Here is a 22,751-nt window from a genome sequence, read left to right as displayed (position 1 = left end):
CACAAAAAGACACTCTTAATTATTATTATTTTTTTTGTGTGTGTGTGTGTGTGCAATTTTGGCATTTTTCGTTTTAAACTATTTATAAGAGAAAGATTGAGGAATACTAAAAAGGTGTGGGCACAACTCCGAAAAATGGATGAGTATATACAGGGGGTGGAATGAGGTCCCGCCAGGGTCTCTAAAGACCCGAAATATGCATTTAAAGGATTAGTTAACCCAAAAATTATAATTCTCTCATGATTTACTCACCTTTAAGCCATCCCAGATGTGTATGTCTTTCCTTTTTCAGCAGAACTAAAATGATGATTTTTATAAGCACATTTCAGCTCTGTTTGTCCATACAATAGAGCTGTTCAGCTGTGACATCAATTTGTAGGCAAACCCGGAAGTCTAATTCGCCATGGGTTTTCTCTGGATTTTCCTATGGGATTTATAATCGGATTTTTTAACTCATGTGTAAAATAAGGTCTGTGGTAAACATTATTTGACAAAACGTTTTGTTCTACAACATAAATCACACACTTCATACCTCAAATGTGAATTATTAAGCCATATTTAATTACATACTACACGGCAGCTTCAAAACTCACGTTTGAGGTATGAATTGTGTGATTTATGTTGTAGAACAAAATGTCCACGTATCGTCAAATATTGTTTACCACCGACCTTATTTTACACAAGTTAAAAAATCCAATTATAAATCCCATAGGAAAATCCAGAGAAAACCCATGGCGAATTAGACTTCCGGGTTTGCCTACAAATTGATGTCACGGCTGAACAGCTCTATTGTATGGACAAACAGAGCTGAAATGTGCTTATAAAAATCTTAATTTCGGTTCTGCTGAAAAAAGAAAGGCATACACATCTGGGATGGCTTAAAGGTGAGTAAAACATGAGAGAATTCTCATTTTTGGTGAACTAATCCTTTAAAGGTGCACACAGTCATTTTTTATGCATGTTATCTTGGACTTACACTGACACCTAGCAGCTTGGCAGCAGCATCATTTAAAATCAATAGTTTTCAGTTTCAGATGCCATTGTAGAACTTCACTGTTCACAGTCAGCCATGATTACTTTAATCAGTGAGTGAAAGTGTCAGATCACAGTGTGGTTACGGAGATTAACGAGTAGTATTCATCAGGTCCTGTGATTTTAACATGGCAGCCCCTATATGTGGACCCTCTCCATGTAGAATAAAACAGTTTTTATAAGGTTAATGACTGGAGTCTTCATCTCATGTGAGTGCTTATGATTTATACATATGTTTCCAAATTACAATTCATTTTTTAAGGAGTACAATGTTTTTCATGATGAAAAAATTACTTAGTGCACCTTTAAGGGTTAATCAAACAAGAAAGGACAAACATATTCAATCTACTCATCCAGATTCTTGCTAGACAGAATATCTTCAAAACAATATCTGCAAGTCAGTATCAGGAAAAGTGCGCGTGCAATGGAATATGAATAACGCTGCGGGGTTACTATGGTGACGTTGTGTCCTTCCGTCCCTGCTTCACTCGTATAAAAGCCTTCGAAAGGAAAACCCCGAGCATAAAAGCCATATGCGGTAGGATGGTTTATCAGTCGCTTGGCATTGTTGACTATTCATCATTAATTCAAAATGTATTATTTTTGAAACAAAGCCTATGTTTTTACATTTCATTCACTTAGGTTAGGGAGTTAAGTGTTCTAGGGAGGAAGAGTACACGTCGCACCTGCGCTTGGGAGAAGTTTGTTTCGTTGGTGTTTGTGACGGGGCAGGCGCACTATCAGACTGCACACCATGCGATACCTTTACAGTCACTGAGCCTCTCACTGAATAACCAAAGTCCATCATATCAACTGGAATCATTGAACTCATTTAACCCTACACCAAGACAACGTACAGTACTTGGACTAACTGATACATACACTTCCAAAGAAAAAGTGACTGTTATTTCGCGGAATATCAAACAGGAACCCTATTTTAACGGGCGGAATGACTCCCAATAAAGCCTCAATAAAAACTTTCTTCACTTTTCAGCTGTTTCTTCATGTCGTCTCATTAAGTGGTAAGTTTGTGCTTTTGACCATTTCTACTGCCTTTGATGAGATTTGGAGAAGTCTAGCGGAGCGCTTTCTTTGTGCTACTGTTATGCAGATGCTGTTGGGAGATTTCATCACTTATCTGAAAGCATTGGAGTAACAGAAAACTATTTCTGGATTAATATAAATTTGTTAATATTATTTGACAGTGCGTTTAATAATAATAATAATTATTATTATTTTATATATATATATATATATATATATATATATATATATATATATATATATATATATAAATATATAAATATTGAGACAGTAATTTCCTCATTCTTAATTGCATCATTTGGAGATCAAAGACGCGCCTTTGATGCGCATACAATGTTGTTACCTGCACTTGTTATCTTAAGGAGCTATTTCTACTTGATCAAACCCTCCAAATTAGTTGGTATTAGTGTAAACTAATGTTGTCAAGTTGATACAGTGATGTTAATTTATGTTTTTGACTTGGATAATACCAATGAATTAAGATATATGCGACATCTTGCACCAAATATAACGCTCAGTTAGCGCGCAGGAGGTGATCTTCCCCCACTGGGGTTACAATAATTTTATTGACATTTTCTCATTAGAAGGGACCCCTATAATGTGGTCAATTTGGTTAAATGGTCAAACAGCTAGTTAAAGAAAAACAGAAGGTCAGTGGGCACTTCTTGCATTCTTTTATCCAATTATTTTGGTTATTCCAAGAATGAACACGTGGAGTTTGAAAATCAGGTGTATTTACAATAACATCCCACACTGTTTATTGTGAATGGGTGGTTCGGCCACATTTCCTTTTCTCTAGTTTGAGAAGAGAATATGTGTTTACAAGAGAAAGTATATTGTTGACTCTTGGCTTGGTTGTCCTGCTGCATCTCCTCATAAACAAATTGGATAGTAAAAGGTGGATGTCATTGTGACATAGCAGTTGTGCACTACAGATACAGGTCTTCCTCCTGCTATCCAAACAAACAGCAGCACTCACTGTGATCCAAACAGAGGAAATACTGCTCCCCCCATGACTTTTGGGGTCTTCAAGCTTTGTCTACAAGGTCTCCAAGTAGATTTCCTTCACTGTCCTCATGCCGAGTGTGGGAAAGACACATGAAGGAAGCGGATGGAGAGGCAGGAGGCACCCTGGAATTGTTCTGGCTAGTAGAGGTCACGGAAACGTGACACGCTACCTGTGTTAAGATTCCTTCCCCAGACTCCTTGCAATCCAAGTTGACTCTAAATGTGTCACCCCACCTCAAGACAATAGTAGAGCGGAAGAGCTTGCCATTATATTTGATATGCCTTAGGTGTATGGTTAAGCCATTAGTCAAAAATAGAGCATCAGGACAGGCTTCCATATCTTTAATTTGCTGTTTGTCTTTTCTCTCATATTAACATAATTTTGTGATGGTGCATTATGATTGAGAGTATTGAATATAAGGTGTTTGTATCACAAATGTTTGAAATTATTGAGCTGAATTGTGTGAAATGTACTTATATAAATCAAACTGAGCACTTTATTAGTAAAACTATTGTCCTCATAAAGTGCCTGACGTGGTCGTCTGCTGTTATAGCCCATCCGCCTCAAGGTTTGACATGTTGTGCTTTCTGAGATGCTGTTCTGCTCACTACACTCTTGTAAAGGGTTTACCATAGCTTTTCTTTCAGCTCGAACCAGTCTAGTCATTCTCCGTTGACCTCTCTCATCAACAATGCGTTTCCATCTGTAGAACTGCTGCTCACTGGATATTTTTTGTTTTTGGCACCATTCTGAGTAAACTCTAGAGACTGTTGTGCGTGAAAATCCCAGGAGATCAGCAGTTACAGAAATACTCAAACCAGTCCATCTTGAACCAAAAATCATGTTACGGTTGAAATCACTGAGATCACATTTTTCCCCCATTCTGATGGGTTATGTGAACATTAACTAAAGCTCCTGACCTGGAAAGTAATGAATTACAGTACATTTTTCACATTTTTCTACTTTTTTTTTTTAAGTATAAATAAATAATAGTACTTTTACTTTTAATTGAGTTGATTAAAAATGAAGTATTTAACTTCACTACAGTTATTTTTCACCACAATTACAAAGTACAAAAAAAACCCCATAATATTTCTGAATTTTTGAGAAGAAGAAATTGGCATGTTATAAGTGCTAAATCTGTTTATAAGCTAAAATGTGCTGTATGCAGCACGACGGAAGCCCACAGGGCACAGCATCATGAGCACAGCAGCTTGCATTAACTGCCACTGGTGTCCTCTCTTTTCTAGCTTCTCCAAGACTTTCTGCCCTCTCACTATAAAGAACTGTAATACTGTGATTTTCTGCATATTTATTTTATTCTGGAAAGGAGCCGTTCATTCAGGTATGAGGGAACTGTCTGAAAAGTGCTGAAGGGATGGATGTTTTATAAAGAAGGTATGAGAACTCACAAAACATAATTTAAACAAATGCTACAATTTACTTAATAATAATATCTCAATATGTTAAATAACCATAATGTTAATTAAGACTTTATTATTACAACTGTAATACAATAATACATGTACATAACAATCACTTATAGTGTTTGAATCAATCATATCTCTCACTAAACACTGTGTGAAATGTTTATTTTTTACTTATTTTATTCAGTTGGCATATAGGAGTTGATAACAGTTTGCTTAATAATCTCATTCCATCTGGATAATTGCTGCAATATCATAGAGGCTAAATTTATTCCTCTATGATATTGCATTATATTAGTTTTGTACAAATTGTTAACTTAATAGCCAAAATACTCGGACATACGTGAAAGAGAATAAACCTGAAATAGGAATGTGTTTCAGTCACAGTGCACATTATGTAGTTTAGAGATGATTTAAAGACATTTAGAATGTTACAAAGGCTATTTCTATTTAAATAAATGTTGTATTCTTAAAATTTTCAGTTTGTCCAAGAATCCTCTTGCAGCAATGCAGGTCTTTGGCATTTAGAAGCTGCTAGTTTAGGACCTTTGAGGAGTCTGTTTCTCAAACTAGAGACTGTGATTTACTTGTCTTTTTGTTGTGCATCTGGCCATCCACTTCCCTCTCTATCCTGTAGAGATTATTTTTTCAAAACAGTAATTCATGGAATAGCCTTCACCTCTCTAAAACAATAGACTTTAGGAGAAAATAGAATTTCAAGAGAAGTGTGTTTCTTTTTGCCTATTTTTAAAACCAAAATTTGACTTGAAAGTGTAAAGCAACTTGTAAGAACTCAGTACCTCAGCAAATGGGGAAAAAACCCACTGTACTATGATTTCTGCATGGTAGCGCAACCATTTTCAATTGTTCTAATAATAAGAACATTTTCTTGAGTACCAAATTAACACTTTAGAATGCTTTTGTAAGAAATATGTGACACAGTATATGTTTGCCATCACTGGTAATGAAAAAACTGAATAAATACCACTTAAAACAGTTATTTCATACCATAATAATAATTTGCAATGAATGATAATGGCAGAATTTTTGATCAATTTAAATGCATCCTTGGTGAAAGGAAGCATCCATTTCTTTCAAGACCAAAAATGTCTTAAAATGGAAGTTTACATACTATATATAATATAATTTTCATAAAATAACTTGTAACATTATTGCTTGAGTAGTTTTTTGGCAAACTACTTATTTACTCTTACTTGAGTCATAATATTTCTCAGTACTTCTACATGTACTCAAGTGAATTATTTCTTCAGTAGCTGTGCTAAAAATCAGTACTCTTTCCACCACTGCTCCTGACCTGTATCTGCATGATTTTATGCATTGCACTGCTGCCACATTTGGCTGATTAGATAATCTCATGAATAAGGTATACAGGTGTTCGTAATAAAGTGATCAGTGAGTGTATGTATGATAGGTCTCAAGTGATTCCTTGAGCACTAATGATTCAACCTTCCATATCATAATTTTGAAATAGTCATATTGAGTTAGAGCCACAGATCACCTTCAGCACTGGATCTGTAAAGTGGAGTTTACAGATATGAAGAAGTGAAACACATCTTTACTAAATATGATAGTCATGCTGTTAGAGGTTACTTAGAGGTGTGGTTCTCAGCTGGTGCACATTGCCAAAGTTGATTTATTTATTTATATTTTCACCTTAAGTATTTTTTTTTTTTATTTTTTTTTTTCATGGTTTTCAAGGATAAGGGCACTTTAAACAGCCTTTATTCATGAAGGAATATACCTAATTTGGCTAGCTTCTACCAAGTGACAGTAAATACAAAGTTTGATTAGATACACAGCCTTTGACATCAACAACAAAAGATATAGGAAGCGTTTTGTCCTCCCTTTTAAAAGTTAATAAGCATATTTATTTTGCAACATTAACAATACATGATTTTGTGGTAGTTGCACTTGATTATCCATATTGCTGTCTGTGACCCTTTCAGAACAGACCCGTAACCCTTTTTTGGGTCGTGATCTACTAGTTGAGAACCATTGGTTCAGAGGAATGAGAAAGAATAAAGGTAAAAGTCTGTTTTTAGTAAGAGAATCATCCAATAATGTTGCTGCATAGAGGGAGATATAAGACATCTTGAAACAATCCAGATATCGCCCAGAGCACTGTTCTCGAATCTACATCTAAAAAATGCTCCAGGAATTTAACACATCTGAAAACCCTCTGTATTGCATTACTTTGCACTCACTGAATACTTGTTGACCTGCTGCACACTTTCGCTTGCTGCTTAAGCGTCATGACTGCACAGTAACACAAGATTTTTTTATTGCCATATACAGTATACAGTACATTTGTATGCACATGAAGTTGCAAGTGTTGTTTCACATTTTTAAACACTTATTGTTTGTTGAACATGAACTTGACAGGCCAGTGTAATTGTTAAACCTACTGAATTAATTTTACCTGTGAAGCTTTTTTGTGTGTTTTTTTACATGTACTTTACATTTTAGATGGGTTAAAACTGTCTAATATGTTCTTGTGAGATTTTTTTTTCTTCTGGATTGAATATTTTCCAAACTAAAAAGAAACTGGATGAAACGGTAGTGTTCAATTGCAGCTGCTCTGCTGTAGTGCAGGTTGGGAGGAAAACAGTAGGTAGAGGTCAGCCAAGTGCAATTCAAGCCCATCCACTCATCCCTCAGCAATAGAAAGGTTCAGGAGTTTAGACTGTGCACAGACTGAGGCTCTCTTTCTTTCTCTGTCTCTTTTTTTCAATCTGAGCGTCCACTGCCAACACCAAAGCTTTGTCCCCTCATGAAACATTAAAAGTGCTATTGATGTTGACATGTTTCTCGTCTCTCATACTTGCCAGATGTTGCGTTATATTATGATTTCAAGGATTATCTCCAGCACCAGGTAGCCTGAACTACAGCCAAAATCCTCTGAGCTCCAGAGCATATTGGGCGAGCTTTTGGAATTGAAATCCACTTATGGAGTCTATTTTCAGAGTTTGACATTCTTCAAAGTTAAATTTTTCTATAACCAGTAAAGTATGATAAAATTTACCACTCAGCCTAGCCAGATGTTTGTTTAATCATGTGGTTTTTTTTTTGTTTTTTTTTTAATTCAAACATGTTGTGTGTATGTGTGTTGGGGGGGCTCTTCTCCAGCTTCCAAAGACCAATGCAGGAACTAATAAAATCTGCATTCTCTATTGCTGTTGTCTTAACCTTGCAGCTTGGCAGGGAGCAGTAGTTGTAGTAGAGGGACTTGCAATATGAGAACACTTCAGTGAATAAGAAGGCAGGCAGCACAGTTGGAGGTGTAGTAGCAACATTTTTGGAGGGTGGTCTCCAGTTTTGTGAAGGGATTTATCCATGTGAGAATAAATGAAAACTGCTAAAATATACCCTTGAATTTATTTTACTGTTGTTTGTATTACCGACTAGACCAAAAGGTAGTTTGTTGTCAAATTTGAAAACCAAAAACGGGTCGGTTGCATAAACGTAGCCTTTAACTTAAGACGCGTCTAACAATAAGTTTGACTAGCTAAAGATGCCATAGAAAGCCTGTTGCATAAAACAAGCTCACAGTTGTCTTTAGTAAGACAATCTAATTTGCATTGCACTGTGGGAAAATTAAGACACTGAACAGCTTTAAAAAAAATGGCCGACTGTGGACGCTCAATACAGTTTTCATTCACTGAAAATATTTGCTTATTAGAGGACTGCAGTGCTTCAAAATTGATTCTAATGATCAAATTATTGATTTTAACCCAAATAATAAAAACACATGACATTTTGTTGAAGTCTTCTTCAAAGTCTTATTTCAAGCCCCTTTCAGCCCTCAACTGAAGCCCCCACTAGCTCAGCTGACAGTTATTTTCCATGGCAACATGGAATGTAAACAAAAGTTATCCTATGGGGTCTGCTGTCTTACATTTTGGTCTTAAATTAGACTGATCTAACTGACTGAAAAAATTAAGACTAACATTTTAGACCACTAACTAGTAAGACAAGTCTAAAACAGTTTTATGCAACCGGCCCCAGAATAACCATCAACCACTGTGTCCTAAAAATATATTTGAAGACGTGTGAATATTAGTATATACAAAAGGCTTAGACCACTTTGCAAAATGGGAAAGAAACATTATGATGTAAAATGAAGAAGAAATATTTAAGATTCTGCTAATAAAACACATTTATGACTTCTGTGTTCAAAAGGTCAGATTTCCTTGCTTCCTACGAAGCACCCATGATGCTTTTTTGAGCATTCTCAAATCATGTTGGGATAACATGGATCATTAAGTTTTGCACACCAAATACAAACTTCTGCAATTCATGTAAATGTTCAACTTTTAACTCAAAATGTTATGGCTGAATTCAGAAAATAATAAAAAAAAAGAAGCATTTGCACTAGTGGTCTGAGACTTTTGTATCCCACTGTACATACTGTATAATAGTGTTTATGTCATCTGATGTTTTTATCATAAATTATATATGAAAATGTTATTAGACATATAATTATGCACACAAAATGTTAATCTTGCAAAATGTGGAGAATTTATTATTATTATTATTTGACAGATTGGTCCCAAAAGGGTGCTTTGTTTTCCTCTAAAATGACAGGAAAGAGATCAGTGATATTGGTCACTTGTGACCGTCGCCTACAGTTCTATTCTGTGTCCATGGACACACTTACTATTGTTTGTCTTTTCCTTTATTTTCATTTATGAATAAGACTTGGTTGCTTGTAAAGCATTGAAATCACAATGGATATAGTGGCAAGGTTAAATGATTAATAAATGTCTATTGTTCTGTATGCCTTAAAAAGATTCCCCCCCTGCCCTCTCTTCAGAGACACCTTTACTGGTACAGTACATCACATGGGTGGACGGGAAGCACAGGGAGTCTTGTACCAGCCACAGAGTAGGGAATTCCGCACATTATGACCAACGCTTACTGGGCAGTGACAGGATTTCCTCTATACAAAGGACAGTACACAAGTAAATTGAATTACTTTAAAAAAAAATCGTATTCAAACATCATCTGTCTTCACAAGATCCAGCTGTTTAGCATGCACTGGAGACCAATGACACATTATGACTGCTAAACTGTTATTGGTCTACACAAGTGTTTGCCAAGGCAATGCTGTAACCATTTATAGAGACAGAACTTTTCATAGAGTGCACGCACACCATTTTGGTTGAATTTAGAGTGCTGTACAAAGATTGATATGTATTTCTGTATCAACATGTTTTGTTAGTCTAGACAACCCTGCTGGAAATACCAGCTGAACCAGCATGCTGGTCTATGATTTATGCTGGTTAGTGCTGGTTTGGTGCTGGGCTTGCTGGTCCGCCAAACCTCAAATCTAAATGGCCAAGTGATTAAAATGTAATGCCTGTATTGTATTGATTTAAATTGTTGTATTGTATTGTATCAATTCTGTTTGATGATTGGTTGGACTGAAAGTCACCTTTTTGTACGAGCCAAGTTGTACAGTAAATGTTACAATGTCTGCTGATGCTGGTTAACCGATGAAGTCTCGCTGGTAAAGCTAGTGAAAAACCCTTGTTGGAACATCAAAACACAATAACATGCTCAGGTAACCAGCTTTACTGGCTTTTTCAGCAGGGAACATTTCTTTCAAAAAAGCATTATTCTAACACTATCGCTACCCATCCATAAACTATCCCTAAAATTAGAGGGAAATAATAGGTTGTCAAGAATGTTGTACAAGCCTCTAACCCTAGCCCTAAACTTAACCCTATCATTAATGCTAAACTAACCCTAAAATCAGATGGCCAACAAAGATGTCGACCCAGGAGCGTGCAAAATCCCGGTCACCTCTCGTACTCAGAATTTGAACCAATCATCTGTTTTGAAGGTCCATTTTGCTGCTCTTGTCTTGAATCTTCTCATGTTCTTCCTCACATAACTGGAGACATCTTTAAGAAAGCCATAATTGACTGATTGCATGATTATGAGAGGTCAAGAGGAGTACAGGGGTTGTGACAGTGACATTTCTTTATTTTGGTCCCATCAAGGCAAGAGGCAGGTGGGCTAATCATGCTGAATATGGCAACCCCATGTAGCACCACCACTGTGTTCTCTATGCTTCCATGGTCTTTTATTTTTAATAGGCTTTAATGGAAACCAGGTCCTAGGTCCCTTGAAGCACCACAACAAGCCTAAATTTTGTCATTTATCAGTCTCTGTGCTGGAGGAATGCAGTACACAGCTGTTGGAGAGGGTGGCGAAATGCTGTGCTGAGGTCAGCACTGGGCAGATATCAGGGGCTGATGGAGGACTGTGTGCTGTGGGAATATGTGGGTGTACTGGGATCCAGACGAGAGTTTTTTATGAGAAAGTACTCTTCATAAGTGGGCTGCTGGGGGCCGCTGCCTAACAGGGCAGCTGTGAAGACAAGGCAAGTCAAGGCAATTTATTTATAAAGCACAATTATAAACCAATGTACTGTACATTAAACAAGTACCAACAAACATAAAAGACACTACAAAAATCAACATAATACATGTGAAGACATCAGATAGAGTTGTTGGGTTTTACAGGATGTGATCCTCTGCTTGAGTTTGCATGCAGGCATACATCTGTGACTGAGAAATTGAGGGGAAAGGAAGATAGTGATATAGGAGGCTTATATGTATGTGTGTGTCAGCAGGAATTCAAAATGTAATATCAACAACCCATTTATCTGACTGAACCTTTTGGCTGGCAAAACCAGTTAGACTCACTCTGACTAATGTCTCTCATTCAGTAACATTACAATCTGTGCAACACCCTCTTGTAACTCTGATGTAACAGTCAAAGATGTACAGTTCTGAAAAACATCCTGCTTCTTGTTCCAGACGAGAACTTAAGTGATGACTTATAAAACATATGGACCAAATGCACAACATATGAGCTTTAGGAAATCAACATTTAATGATGGATTGTGTTTGTCTGAGACATGATGTGAACCTGCAGAATGTTATTGTCTTGTACACATCATTCACTGTGCAGCAAATCTTTGCTGATATGACATGTAAGACACCCACATCGCAGCATTTTCAAATTCGGTTTTATTTTATGTGGAAGTTTAAATCTCTTTTTATATATTGCAAAATAATCCAATTGGATTGTTCATTTAAAGGCCACAACTTTTTTTGCACAAAGGCTGCATAAAAGTAATCCATATGTCTCCAGTAGTTAAATCTATATTTTCAGAAGCTATAGGATCATGTGGGTGAGAAACAGATAAATATTTAAGTCCTTTTTTACTTTAAATTCTCCTCCTGCCCAGTAGATGGCGATATGCACAAACGAAAAAAGAAAAATGTGAAAGTTGAAAGTGACAGTACAAAAAAAGGACTAATTGATCTGTTTCTCACCCACACCTATCATATTTCTTCTGAAAAAATAGATTTAACAAATGGAGTCTTATGGATTACGTTTATGCTGCCTTTATGTCCTTTTGGAGCTTCAAAATTTTGGTACCCATTTACTTGCATTGTATGGACCTACAGAGCTGAGATATTCTTCTAAAAATCTTCGTTTGTGTTCAGCAGAAGAAAGAAAGTCATGCATATCTGGAATGGCATTAGGGTGAGTAAATGATGAGAGAATTTTCATTTTTCGGTGAACAATTCCTTTTAAATGAAGACAAGTCCCCTTTCAGATTTTTGACTTGCTTATTGGGTGTAGTTAATTAGGATACACCTGCTGTCTTTTGTACCCTGACACAATCTGAGGCAGACTCTGTTGCTACAATGCAGTACTGTGCAGTCTGTAGTTTGTAAACTTTATTAAAGTCTAATCAAAATAAAGGCTTTGTAATATTTGTATCAGAAGTGCGTAGGACTATATTTTTTCTATTTTCAGTAAATGATTCAAACCAAAGTCCCTTTCAAGGCAAGTCAGTCCACTCAGCTGCCATCTTGGGAATGCTCCCAAGCATATATTTTCTATAGATACAAGCAGCGTACAAGTACAGCTCCTATCAACTTTGAATGGGTAAAGACTGTAATCTCCAAAACAGCTGGTCAAGATTATGATTAAATAACATTTCAAATCAGCAGTAAAATCTGACAACAATGTTATCATAAGTTGTGCTTCTTTAGCTTAGACCATGCAAAAAAAACACAGGCTGGTCCAGCTAACATGCATGCGCGATCTTGAGTTGTCAGAGATCCTCTATTCCGAGATAACAACCTCTGCTTTTTTAACATTGGACAGAGCGTAACGGTCAAACATTGTGTTACAACAATAAGTCAACGTTTGCTGATACCGTACAAATGAATGGGGAGAGCCGTAAACCGACAACTTTTTGTTGCAAAATTGTGTCTTCTCTTACAAAACTCTACACATAGTTAATTCCAAAAGGATTTTTAAAAAACATTTTTTTTGAAAGTGATGAGCTGTTTCCTCACAAAAGCTTTATTTTGCACACTGAAGCATCTCCTCCATACACATCCATAAAAAAACGGCCTCTTGTCTTCTCACCAGTGTACCGCCTATAGAATGTCTATGGGACCGCCGCATTATGCTAAGCTTGTAGGTTCATCTTAGTAGAAGGGCTCTGAGTTGACTGACAGGCGATGTCTCTATCGAAAAGATGATTGGCTCTTTTACCTTCACTTACTTTTCTACACCCACCATATTTAAGTAGGTATAGCTGAAGGCCGGAGACCTCCAAGTGGGGGCGGAATCTCCAAAAGAGGGTAGGGTTGCTCCAGAAGGGGGTGTGGTTACTCCAAAAGGGTGTTGCATCAACTCCAAAAGGGGCATTACTTCCACTCACGGTTAAGGTTAGGGAAAGGGTTGGGGCTCTCTATATCTTTAATGGAGGTTTGGAGCTCCTGCCCCTTTTTGGAGCAATGCCTACAGCTATATCCTTCTCGCCATATTAGGCATTCCAATTCATCCCATTCATTTTAATACAAGTGCTCCGTCTCAGCTAAACAGTCTCTGTTCAAACCCAACAAAAGGGCACCTCCTGTGATTTTCTACAGCAACAGAATGAGTCCCTTTAAGCAAGTAGCACTCCATTACTCTATTTCTTCTTCTGAATCTCTTTTTTCTAAACTTTCTTCTAATCTAAACTGACTAATTCCTCCAGAACAATGTTATGATATTTGCAGAAAAAGCAGCGTGATGCAATGGGAGAGGATTATTTCTTCTTCACTCAGCTGTTGTTCAGTTGTAATTGTGCTTCCTCTGGGCAGAGGGGTAGTGTTGAGGGGTAGCATCAAGCTAACAGAGGTGTGTACTGTGCGTGAAAAGCTCCAGCAACATCCGCTCCCCTTAACTAACCTTGGACTGTAAAACAACAATGATGTTGTAACATACTGAGAGGAAGTTCATATTAAGTGGCAATGTTCGCATGGTAAGTTAATTCTGTGTTTAAGCCATGGAAAAGAAAAGGAAGTTTTGCTATTTTGTAAGATATGGAACATTTAACGACTATATGAGTAAAAGAACATAATTATGTCAGTTTTATTTGCATACTGTATGTTTGTGTGAGACAGAGGGGGTGATTTGGGTGTGGATTAGAAGAAAATGAACATTGTGTAATGTCGTTATCTTCCTGATTGTTATACACAAGATTTCCCAAAATAAAACCATTTGCCTGGCAACACAAATAACCTGCATTACAATACCAGAAAACACAAACTGGCCAGGGAATATAGGTTCAAAAGAAGGAAATCACAACTGTCACTCGTCATGGGCAGCAGAGGGAATGATAGCACTTCCTGTGCAAAGCACGCTCATGGCTCCCATCATCAGCTTTACCTGGCCCCAGACCAGTGGTGAGCCTTCACAATTAAGCACCTCCCCTTCAGAAGTAATAATAGCATACAGAAGAGATCTCAAGAGATCAAAGTTAAATGAAACTATTCATCAGAATATAAAAAGATGGCATGTAGAGGACTGAAAAAGAGAGTCCATTGAGGAAAGGACTGATTGATCTAAAGGATGTGTATAAGGACATCTGACTCATCTGGGTCTGCCTTATTCTCTAGGTCTGACCACACGTGCTGACAGAGGTGACCCCTCTGTGGGGGGCACAGCTGCGCCTCCATCCCCTCGTCTAGAATGTATACACAAGCTCACACACAAACATCACTGCCAGCTTAAACCTGTCCGGCACAGACTCGACTGCACTGAGCTGGATTCTTGAGCTCCACATGAGCGGAAGGGCTATTGCATAACATTCTGAATCAAACTGGAATGCTCTAAAAAATTTTGCATCTTGTTATTGCTTAGAGGCCTCAGTTTTTGGACTACTTAACTAAAGTTTAGCCCAGTGGTTGTATTACAGTTCCCCAAAGAGAACTGTAACTCTCTCTCATGCACTTGTAGTATTTTTTAAGCCAGTACAGGATTCTTGCTCTTGAAAGAATGGAAATTGAAAATTGTACTTCCAAAACTTGGTTTTGAGGAGTCTCTAAATTTGAGTGTGCCATGGAAACCTCAAGTTTAGGGATGTAGGGATGTAGGTTTGACTGGTTAAAAGACCAGCTCAGGTGAGCATGAATTTTCATGCTGGTTCAGCTTGATTTTGCTGGTTAGTGCTGGTTTGGTGATGCTGGTGGACCAGCATGGTCTTTCTTGTGAAGCTGGTTGATCAAGGAAGTCTTGTTGGTTAAGCTAGTTAAGAAGCCTGCTGGGGAATAGCATCCAAAACACAACTTTGCTGGTCTTTACAGCAGGGTTCTGTGTGTTTGCGTGTGAGCGCAGTGGATATGCTACTCGTGTTGGAGTGTCTCTGGTTGACTGTATGTTGTGCTGTCTTGTGTTTTCTGCAGGGCTGTTAGAAGAATCTCATCTGCCAGATCCACAGCTGCTTCCATCAGGAGACACACACCTTCAGCATGTTGGTGGCTCTCTCACACTCATTTGCAGGTACTGTGTTCATCTGCTCTAATTTCAGCTGTTTAATCTATCTAAAATATGTCTGCTGATCCTTTTATTTAGTTTTGAAATGCACATAATCTTCTCCCTCCCTAAATGACACTTCCAATTAATTTTAATTACCCCTCTGAAAAAAATAAAATAAAAATAAAAAACAGCATCATGAATTTCCATTCTGGTCAAAGTTGGTTTATGCTGTTTTTCTTCAGCTGTATATCTTAATATAAGCACATGAGACTGGTGTGGATCCAGATATACTAGCCACTTTTCCACTATCGGGCCAGTGCGAGCCAGGGCTATCAACTGGCCAGCCAGGGACAATAGCCTCGGACATTGAGCCGTGAGACCCAAATCAATCTGCGTTCCCACCATCTGGCCAATAGTCCCACAGCGTTGCCCTAAACCCCGCCCTTAATACACTGCCCTGGTGGCAACTTCACACACCCCACCCATTTCACAAGCAAGAGGGAAGCTCAAGCTGAGGTATCATGTTATCTAGTTATCTAGAACATCGAGTTTATATAATTTGTAAACATTAGCTAGCTAGCAAGATAAGTTAGCATTTACAACTCACCAACTGTGACTGCATTGGTGTCCCAAGTGGTCTCACCACTAACAGCGGGATGATGTCCCAGCACACCATCCATGATCTCAAACCATGAAAAGTTCTTCCTTTGGGCACCACTTTGTCCATTGTGCTTTTTAACGGATTTGAACTGTACCTGCAATTTTTAATTTTTTCCCAATCCTGTACCATTGTGCGCTGGATACACAACCTGGCAAGCTTGGCGAAACTCCACCTTTGACATTGACCCCGCCTCAATCCACAGATTGGTCCCCAGAATCCCCAGAAGTAACAGTGGGAATACAACTGGCCCTGGCACACTCTAGGATGCTCTCATTTGGCCCGATAGTGGAAACGCGGTTACTGATATCTTTGACACCATCACTTTCCAAAACAAAACTTACTTGCTCTTGCTGTGACACATGGACTTGCCTGGTGTGAGAGGTGCTAAAAGGCCAGTTTAGTCCCAATATATCTTTTCCCATTTTTGAGGGGTCTGAAACGTACAAACTGTTGAGGCTTTAAGAGAGCATTGCATGATTTATTATAGAAATTGCAGTCACACCAGGAATGCTGACCCCAACAAAGCTTAACTAATGTAGTGCTTTCCTACAAGGCCGTGTGAGCCAAACACTGATACTGTTCTGAAAAGGGATTTGAGCCTGAAGTTGCATGACCCATCAGTCTAGAGGCAACAGCAGTGGTATGTGAGATATGTCTGATTCTCCACTGGGATTCTTTTAATGTGCCTTTTTGGAAAACAAACTCTGTTTGCAATGTGTCAATTAAACACATCATCCAAATAAATACCTGTTCCCATGTGAAAGTTACACTTTTCAGATGACACACGGTTAACCAAGCAGGTTTTTTACATTCCAAAATAAATATGGCTGAATATCCTGGGAATATGGATGAGGAATCTATGACATGCTCACAAAGTAAACAATCTGTCATTCAGGATGAACTCCTGAAACTTTAAAGACAAATGGGATCAAGAGCAGCACAAGGATCGTCTATGGAGTGTTTGTTTTAAACTGGGCTTTCCTAAGTAGAAACCAGTGTTGTGGAAGCTACTTTGAAACTGTGGCTTCCCAAGTTACAAGCTACTCACAACTTAAAGTAGCTAAACTACAATCAAGCTACCATTGACTGAAGTTTATTAAACTACAAGCTGTTAGTTAAACTACATTTGAAGCTATTTAAGAAAGAAAATCAGATATTTTAATTCTGCAATCAGAACATTATTAGTTAGGGTGACATTAAACAGTTTGGCTGACAACATTAAATTGTACGTTAATAAAACCTAAATATATAATAAAAATACTAAATACAACTAAATTAAATTTAAAGAAATTGAATGTTGAACATAAATACATTAACAATAAATACATTTAGAAAACTGTAAAAAAAATTCAGGAAAATTTACCAGTGGCCAAATATTTATCGTAAAAAATATGGTGACCATGTTTCAGGCTTTATGGAATTAAATTTTGATGCCTACATATTTTACAGTTCATTACCGTTTAAATTATTAAATTATATAAACTTAATACACTAACATTCTGGAACTATAAAAATCTGCTTATCACTTTATAATGTATTGTTAATCACTGTAGTAATTGCAGAGAGGCACATGATAACATAAAGTTCAACAATAATGGCCCTTCCAGGAGCAATAAATAATACACATGTAGAGACAGTGCACGTTGTCACTCACACAAACACAAAACACCATCAGGGCAACGCGTGAAATTAAAATAATGCACTAATAACTAAACTACATAAAATATAACATGGAACACCCCAAAGTAAATAAATTATATTAAAAATAAGAAGAAACATAACTATTCCCATAAAATATAATGAAATTTGTTGGGCCATGCAGGGAATTCTGGGAATGCCCGATTATTGTTTTTTTCCATAATTTTAACAATAATTAATCGTAAAAGTACATGTACTCTCTTGTTAAATGTAATATACATTTGTACCATTAATTATACAGTAAAATGATACTTTTTACATCTAAAAAATATGTATTGTCTTGTTATATTTATTATAATTTTTTACCATATATTTTAAGGTAAATAACCGTTAACCAATTAATGTTTTTTTACTGTAGCATTTTTAAACTTTTACCGTTAAAATTATGGAGTCTAAAACTTCATGATAAACAGCAGCAATTTCTGCACTTTTGTGACTTCTGTGCAGGAGCTCACGTGAATCGATAAATCATTGGTGAATCGTTTGTTTTAACCAGTTCACATACTAACAAATCTAGGCTACATAAGTGAATTTGTGAATCCCTTATTTCACAGTAAAACGGTTTACTTACATGAAGTGTTCGAACAAACTGATTAAATGTTTTGGACTTCAATACAGTATATGTGATTCTACACACAATAGAAGCACCAGATACTCTCCACAATGACTATTTTAACTTGACTTTGGCCTACTTACCTATGAAATTGTCCTTATTGTGGTTGATGTCTTGTTTGTACATTAGGGGATCTACTCCACTGCACTGGAGGCTGGCTCACAGGAATGTGACATCGGTACAGGCCGAGCCGTGTGAGGAGAGAATGCACAAGCACTGCAGCAAGCTGGTCATACACAACCTGATGCACAACGACACTGGTTTCTACACTTGCAGTCACCGCAAATCCAAGGATCATGAGGTCTCCACGTATGTTTTTGTCAAGGGTAAGTCATAAAGAATGCTCACTCTTCAACTCTTAGAACCCAATGGTGGGTCCAAAAGGGGACGCTATGTCATGAAGTTTGCGCTTAAAACGTTAAAGTCCCTGGACACATAAGTCAGGCATATGGGGTATCGTTTGAAAGCTTAAAATCAGATTTTTTTTATATATAACCATCGCTTCTGCATTTATGTTAGATAAAATAACTAAAGGCCTGAAAACATCTGTGTCGCAAGTAAGCACCACCTAGAGGTAATGTGGTAGTAATAGTCTTTCAAATAGCACTTAAATAGACAAGTAATATATCAAATGAAAGCACTCATTCTCAGGAATGTGACTGTATTTTGTTGGCCTGTTTGTTCTTTAGATTTTCTAAAGAATCACAAAGTGAACAATGATTTCTGTAAGACATCAAATTCAAATGTCTCCTTTGTGCTGATCATTGCTGCTGTAAGGCCCAAATAGCTAAAAACTTTATATCTGCTTTTACCTTAAGCAATTTCCTGCAGAATTAACTATTTTTTACTTGTCTGTGAGCTTGCTTGTGTGAATAATCCAATGTTATATCTTAGATATCCAGAACAAAATATGCAGTCCAGTAGGAAAAGCGTGCTAAACAAATCATCTGAAAATATATTATCGACTATTGGTGATAAAATATTATACATCATCAAAAAGGGAGGATCTCAGCTTTTTAATGTCACATATTGAGCTTCTAGTCCACTCAGAGGCCGAGATATTCTATAAAACAATGGAGGTGGTGCATGAACTGAAAATTAGACTGAATGTCTATGGACGAGCACATCTGTAAAGGCTGAGATGCATCAGAGCACCACCTACACTTGAGATCTGCATATTCTGATGGAAGGTGATAGAGGAAAAAATATTTTTCTTAGTACTTTCTGCCATCTAGTGTATAAGACTTTTTGCAGGGAGAATTACGTGCTTACAAAGTTAGGAATTTAAGTTAGAAAGCAAAGTTTAATTTTCTATTCATCATAAGATTGTAAACATATACCATAATATTTATTTAATAATTGGAGTCTTTTTTTTTTTTTTTTTTTTTGAGGGGGTTTCTAAAAATGTGACAAATTTTTGGTCTATGGTTAGCTTTTGAGTGTGAAATTTGAGTGTGAAAATTGCAGATGGCAGCCCAAAAACACCCTAGAGTTGAAGAGGTAAAGGTTTTTAACCATTTATATAGACACTGTGATAAACAGTCTACAAATTAGCCAATTGGAAAAAAAAGTTTAATAACACATCTCTTTGGATCATATCTGCAAAGAGTTATTCATCTCTGATGAGAATCTGATGTTGTGAAAAAAAGGTCTGTTTTTGGCTGCAAATGATCTGATCTGTACTTCATACACCATGGAATTCTAACAGCACTTTGCCTCCAATTAATTGCCAGAACAGAGACCCAAGCAGTGAGAAATCTGATGTTTCTCTGTGTGAAACTAGATCTGGAATGGCCTGATTACAAATAAAACAAAGTAACGGGGGCCTGGGTGCTCAGCGAGTATTGACACTGACTACCACCCCTGGAGTCGCGAGTTCGAATCCAGGGTGTGCTGAGTGACTCCAGCCAGGTCTCCAAAGCAACCAAAATTGGCCCGGTTGCTAGGGAGGGTAGAGTCACATGGGGTAATCTCCTCATGTTCGTGATTAGTGGTTCTCACTTTCATGGGGCGCGTGGTAAGTTGTGCGTGGATCGTGGAGAATAGCATGAGCCTCCACATGCTGTGAGTCTCCACGGTGTCATGCACGGCAAGCCACGTGATAAGATGCACAGATTGACTATCTCAGAAGCGGAGGCAACTGAGACTTGTCCTCCACCACCCGGATTGAGGTGAGTACCCACGCCACCACAAGGACCTAGGGAGAAAAGGGGATTAAAAAAAAATTTTAAATAAAGAAATAAAGTAACGAGAGGCTGTACCTCATTGTACACCTTGATGCTACAGCAAAGTAATAAATATTCTAACTTGGCAATGGAGGTAGTTTGTAACTCTGCATCTATGACTGCACTCATTAAAAAGATTTGAATAACAGGGAATTGGACCGTATCTGCAAGACAGAACTTAGTTGTCACAGGACTAGGAGGTAGAAAAGCAGTGACACAGAAAAAGGAAGGCATTCATATAAAGCTGCATGTCTTTAAAGATGGATGTGGAGTTTGATTGTTCTGAAGTCTTGATAGTTTCTTGAGCTCCCATTCCTTGGAGTCTTGCTATACCTCACAAAAATTGTTTAAAGAAATAGTTCATGCAAATCCAGTAAAGGACTGTAAAGCTCACCAAGTTTTTGGCTCACCGTTTTGTTTTGTGGACATATTCCACTGCAACTAACCACATATATAGCCAGTTTAGTACCTGATAGTCCCCTGGTTCATCTCACTTCGTGATTCCACTATACTAGATAACTTTGTTTAAAAAAACATATTTTATTACTTGAACACTGTTAGCACCTAAGATTTCATTTGTTTAATCACGCCAATCTCACAGCATAGCTGTACAGTAACAGCCTCTCCATCCAAGCTGTTTCTCTTTCTTTATCCAGCAACGTGTGTGGCGAAGTACTGTTTAAAGAATAAAATGCTCTTTGTCTGGGATATTTAATTGCTCCCCTTGGTTTGAAGTGTAGGCATCACCTGAAGTGTTTCAGTTCATCAATAAAGGAATTAATACTTAAAAAGTTATTTGAAGTTTGAAGTTCATAGAAAATAATTTTTGTTGTACTTGACTTGGAAGTGAAAAAGTTCAAAAGGCATACATTTGAATAGCAATGAGTATGGGGCGAATTAATGAATTTTAGTATTTGTGATTGGTAATTACCTTTGTGTAAGGCAAACTTTTATTATTTTATAAGTCTAACTTTTTTAATTACAGATCACAATCATCCATTTGTGGAGGCATACAGTGATTCACCAAACCTTCTTTATGCATATCGGCATGATCCTTTTTTTGTGGTCCCCTGCAGAACAACATCCCCCTACCAACAAGTTATTCTTGAGACTGTAAGTATTTTCTATTAGTGGCACCATATTTAACTCTCAGTGTAAATATATTCACATATAATGCATGGTCACATAATTGTTTTCAATTACCTACTTTCCATGCCTCAAAAGCCTTGTTGACATGACAGAGGATGTATTTTGTATGATCTGACATTGAAGAATGCTTTGGATCATGGGCGTCTTTGAGTTTCTCACACCCATCAAAGCATGTGTACTGTATATAGATAAAGACAGTGTGGCATAGGCTCAGGGAAGCTCAAGGCGGCCTAAGGAGTCATCCTGGCTGCTTCCTGTAAGAACAGGAAGGTAGTGTTAGACTTTTGTTTATAGCTCAGAATAGAAACTCAGGCTATAAATAAAACACCTTTTTTATGCATTAGGTCCATGAAGAGCAGGTTAAAAAAATAAATATAAAAATGGCCAAGCTGACCAAAAAAAAAAAACAATTATTTAATTTTCATAGAAGTTTTTAACTATGACGGAGGACGATGTCTTAATAGGTAGTTTTTACACATGAGTTCTCTTTAAAAAATCAAACTCAGACCACTTTAAGTGCACAAAAAGCCAAACCAAGTGAAAATAAACTCAGTTCTCTTTGCATTTGCACTTCGTCTGGTCTTAAAAGTGCGATCAGATCTCATTTTGGCCCATTTTAGGCAGGATCTATTTTCATTCAAACTGTTGTTTTTTGGAACCAAAACCACTTGAATATTTTATTAATCATAATATTAATTTGGCTTATTATTATTAATGCATTTCATGTTATAATATTACTATACAATAGCATTATATACACTACCGGTCAAAAGTTTTGAAACACTTGACTGAAATGTTTCTCATGATCTTAAAAATCATTTGATCTGAAGGTGTATTCTTAAATGTTTGAAATTAGTTTTGTAGACAAAAATATAATTGTGCCACTATATTAATTTATTTCATTACAAAACTAAAATGTAATTAAAACATTTTTTTTTTTTTAAATTGATGACTTGGACCAAATAATAAAGAAAAGCAGCCAATATGTGCCCAACATAGATGGGAACTCCTTTAATACTGTTTAAAAAGCATC

General features: G+C 37.1%; 1 protein-coding gene across 1 annotated transcript in view; it reads left to right on the top strand.

The window, feature by feature from the left end:
• The first annotated feature begins 1,573 nt into the window (after positions 1–1,573).
• Positions 1,574–22,751, top strand: part of LOC127413267 (vascular endothelial growth factor receptor kdr-like) — a 90,405-nt gene continuing 69,227 nt past the window's right edge. The window contains exons 1-4 of the mRNA XM_051650248.1: positions 1,574–2,054; positions 15,300–15,396; positions 18,474–18,670; positions 21,555–21,682. Of these exons, the coding sequence (XP_051506208.1) occupies positions 1,982–2,054; positions 15,300–15,396; positions 18,474–18,670; positions 21,555–21,682 (495 nt within the window). The 5' untranslated portion in view covers positions 1,574–1,981. The remainder of the gene's footprint in view (positions 2,055–15,299; positions 15,397–18,473; positions 18,671–21,554; positions 21,683–22,751) is intronic.

This window comes from Myxocyprinus asiaticus, chromosome 22 (assembly GCF_019703515.2).
Source record: "Myxocyprinus asiaticus isolate MX2 ecotype Aquarium Trade chromosome 22, UBuf_Myxa_2, whole genome shotgun sequence".
Taxonomy (NCBI): domain Eukaryota; kingdom Metazoa; phylum Chordata; class Actinopteri; order Cypriniformes; family Catostomidae; genus Myxocyprinus; species Myxocyprinus asiaticus.
Note: the sequence above shows the minus strand (reverse complement) of the source record. Positions and strands in the feature narration are given on the sequence as shown.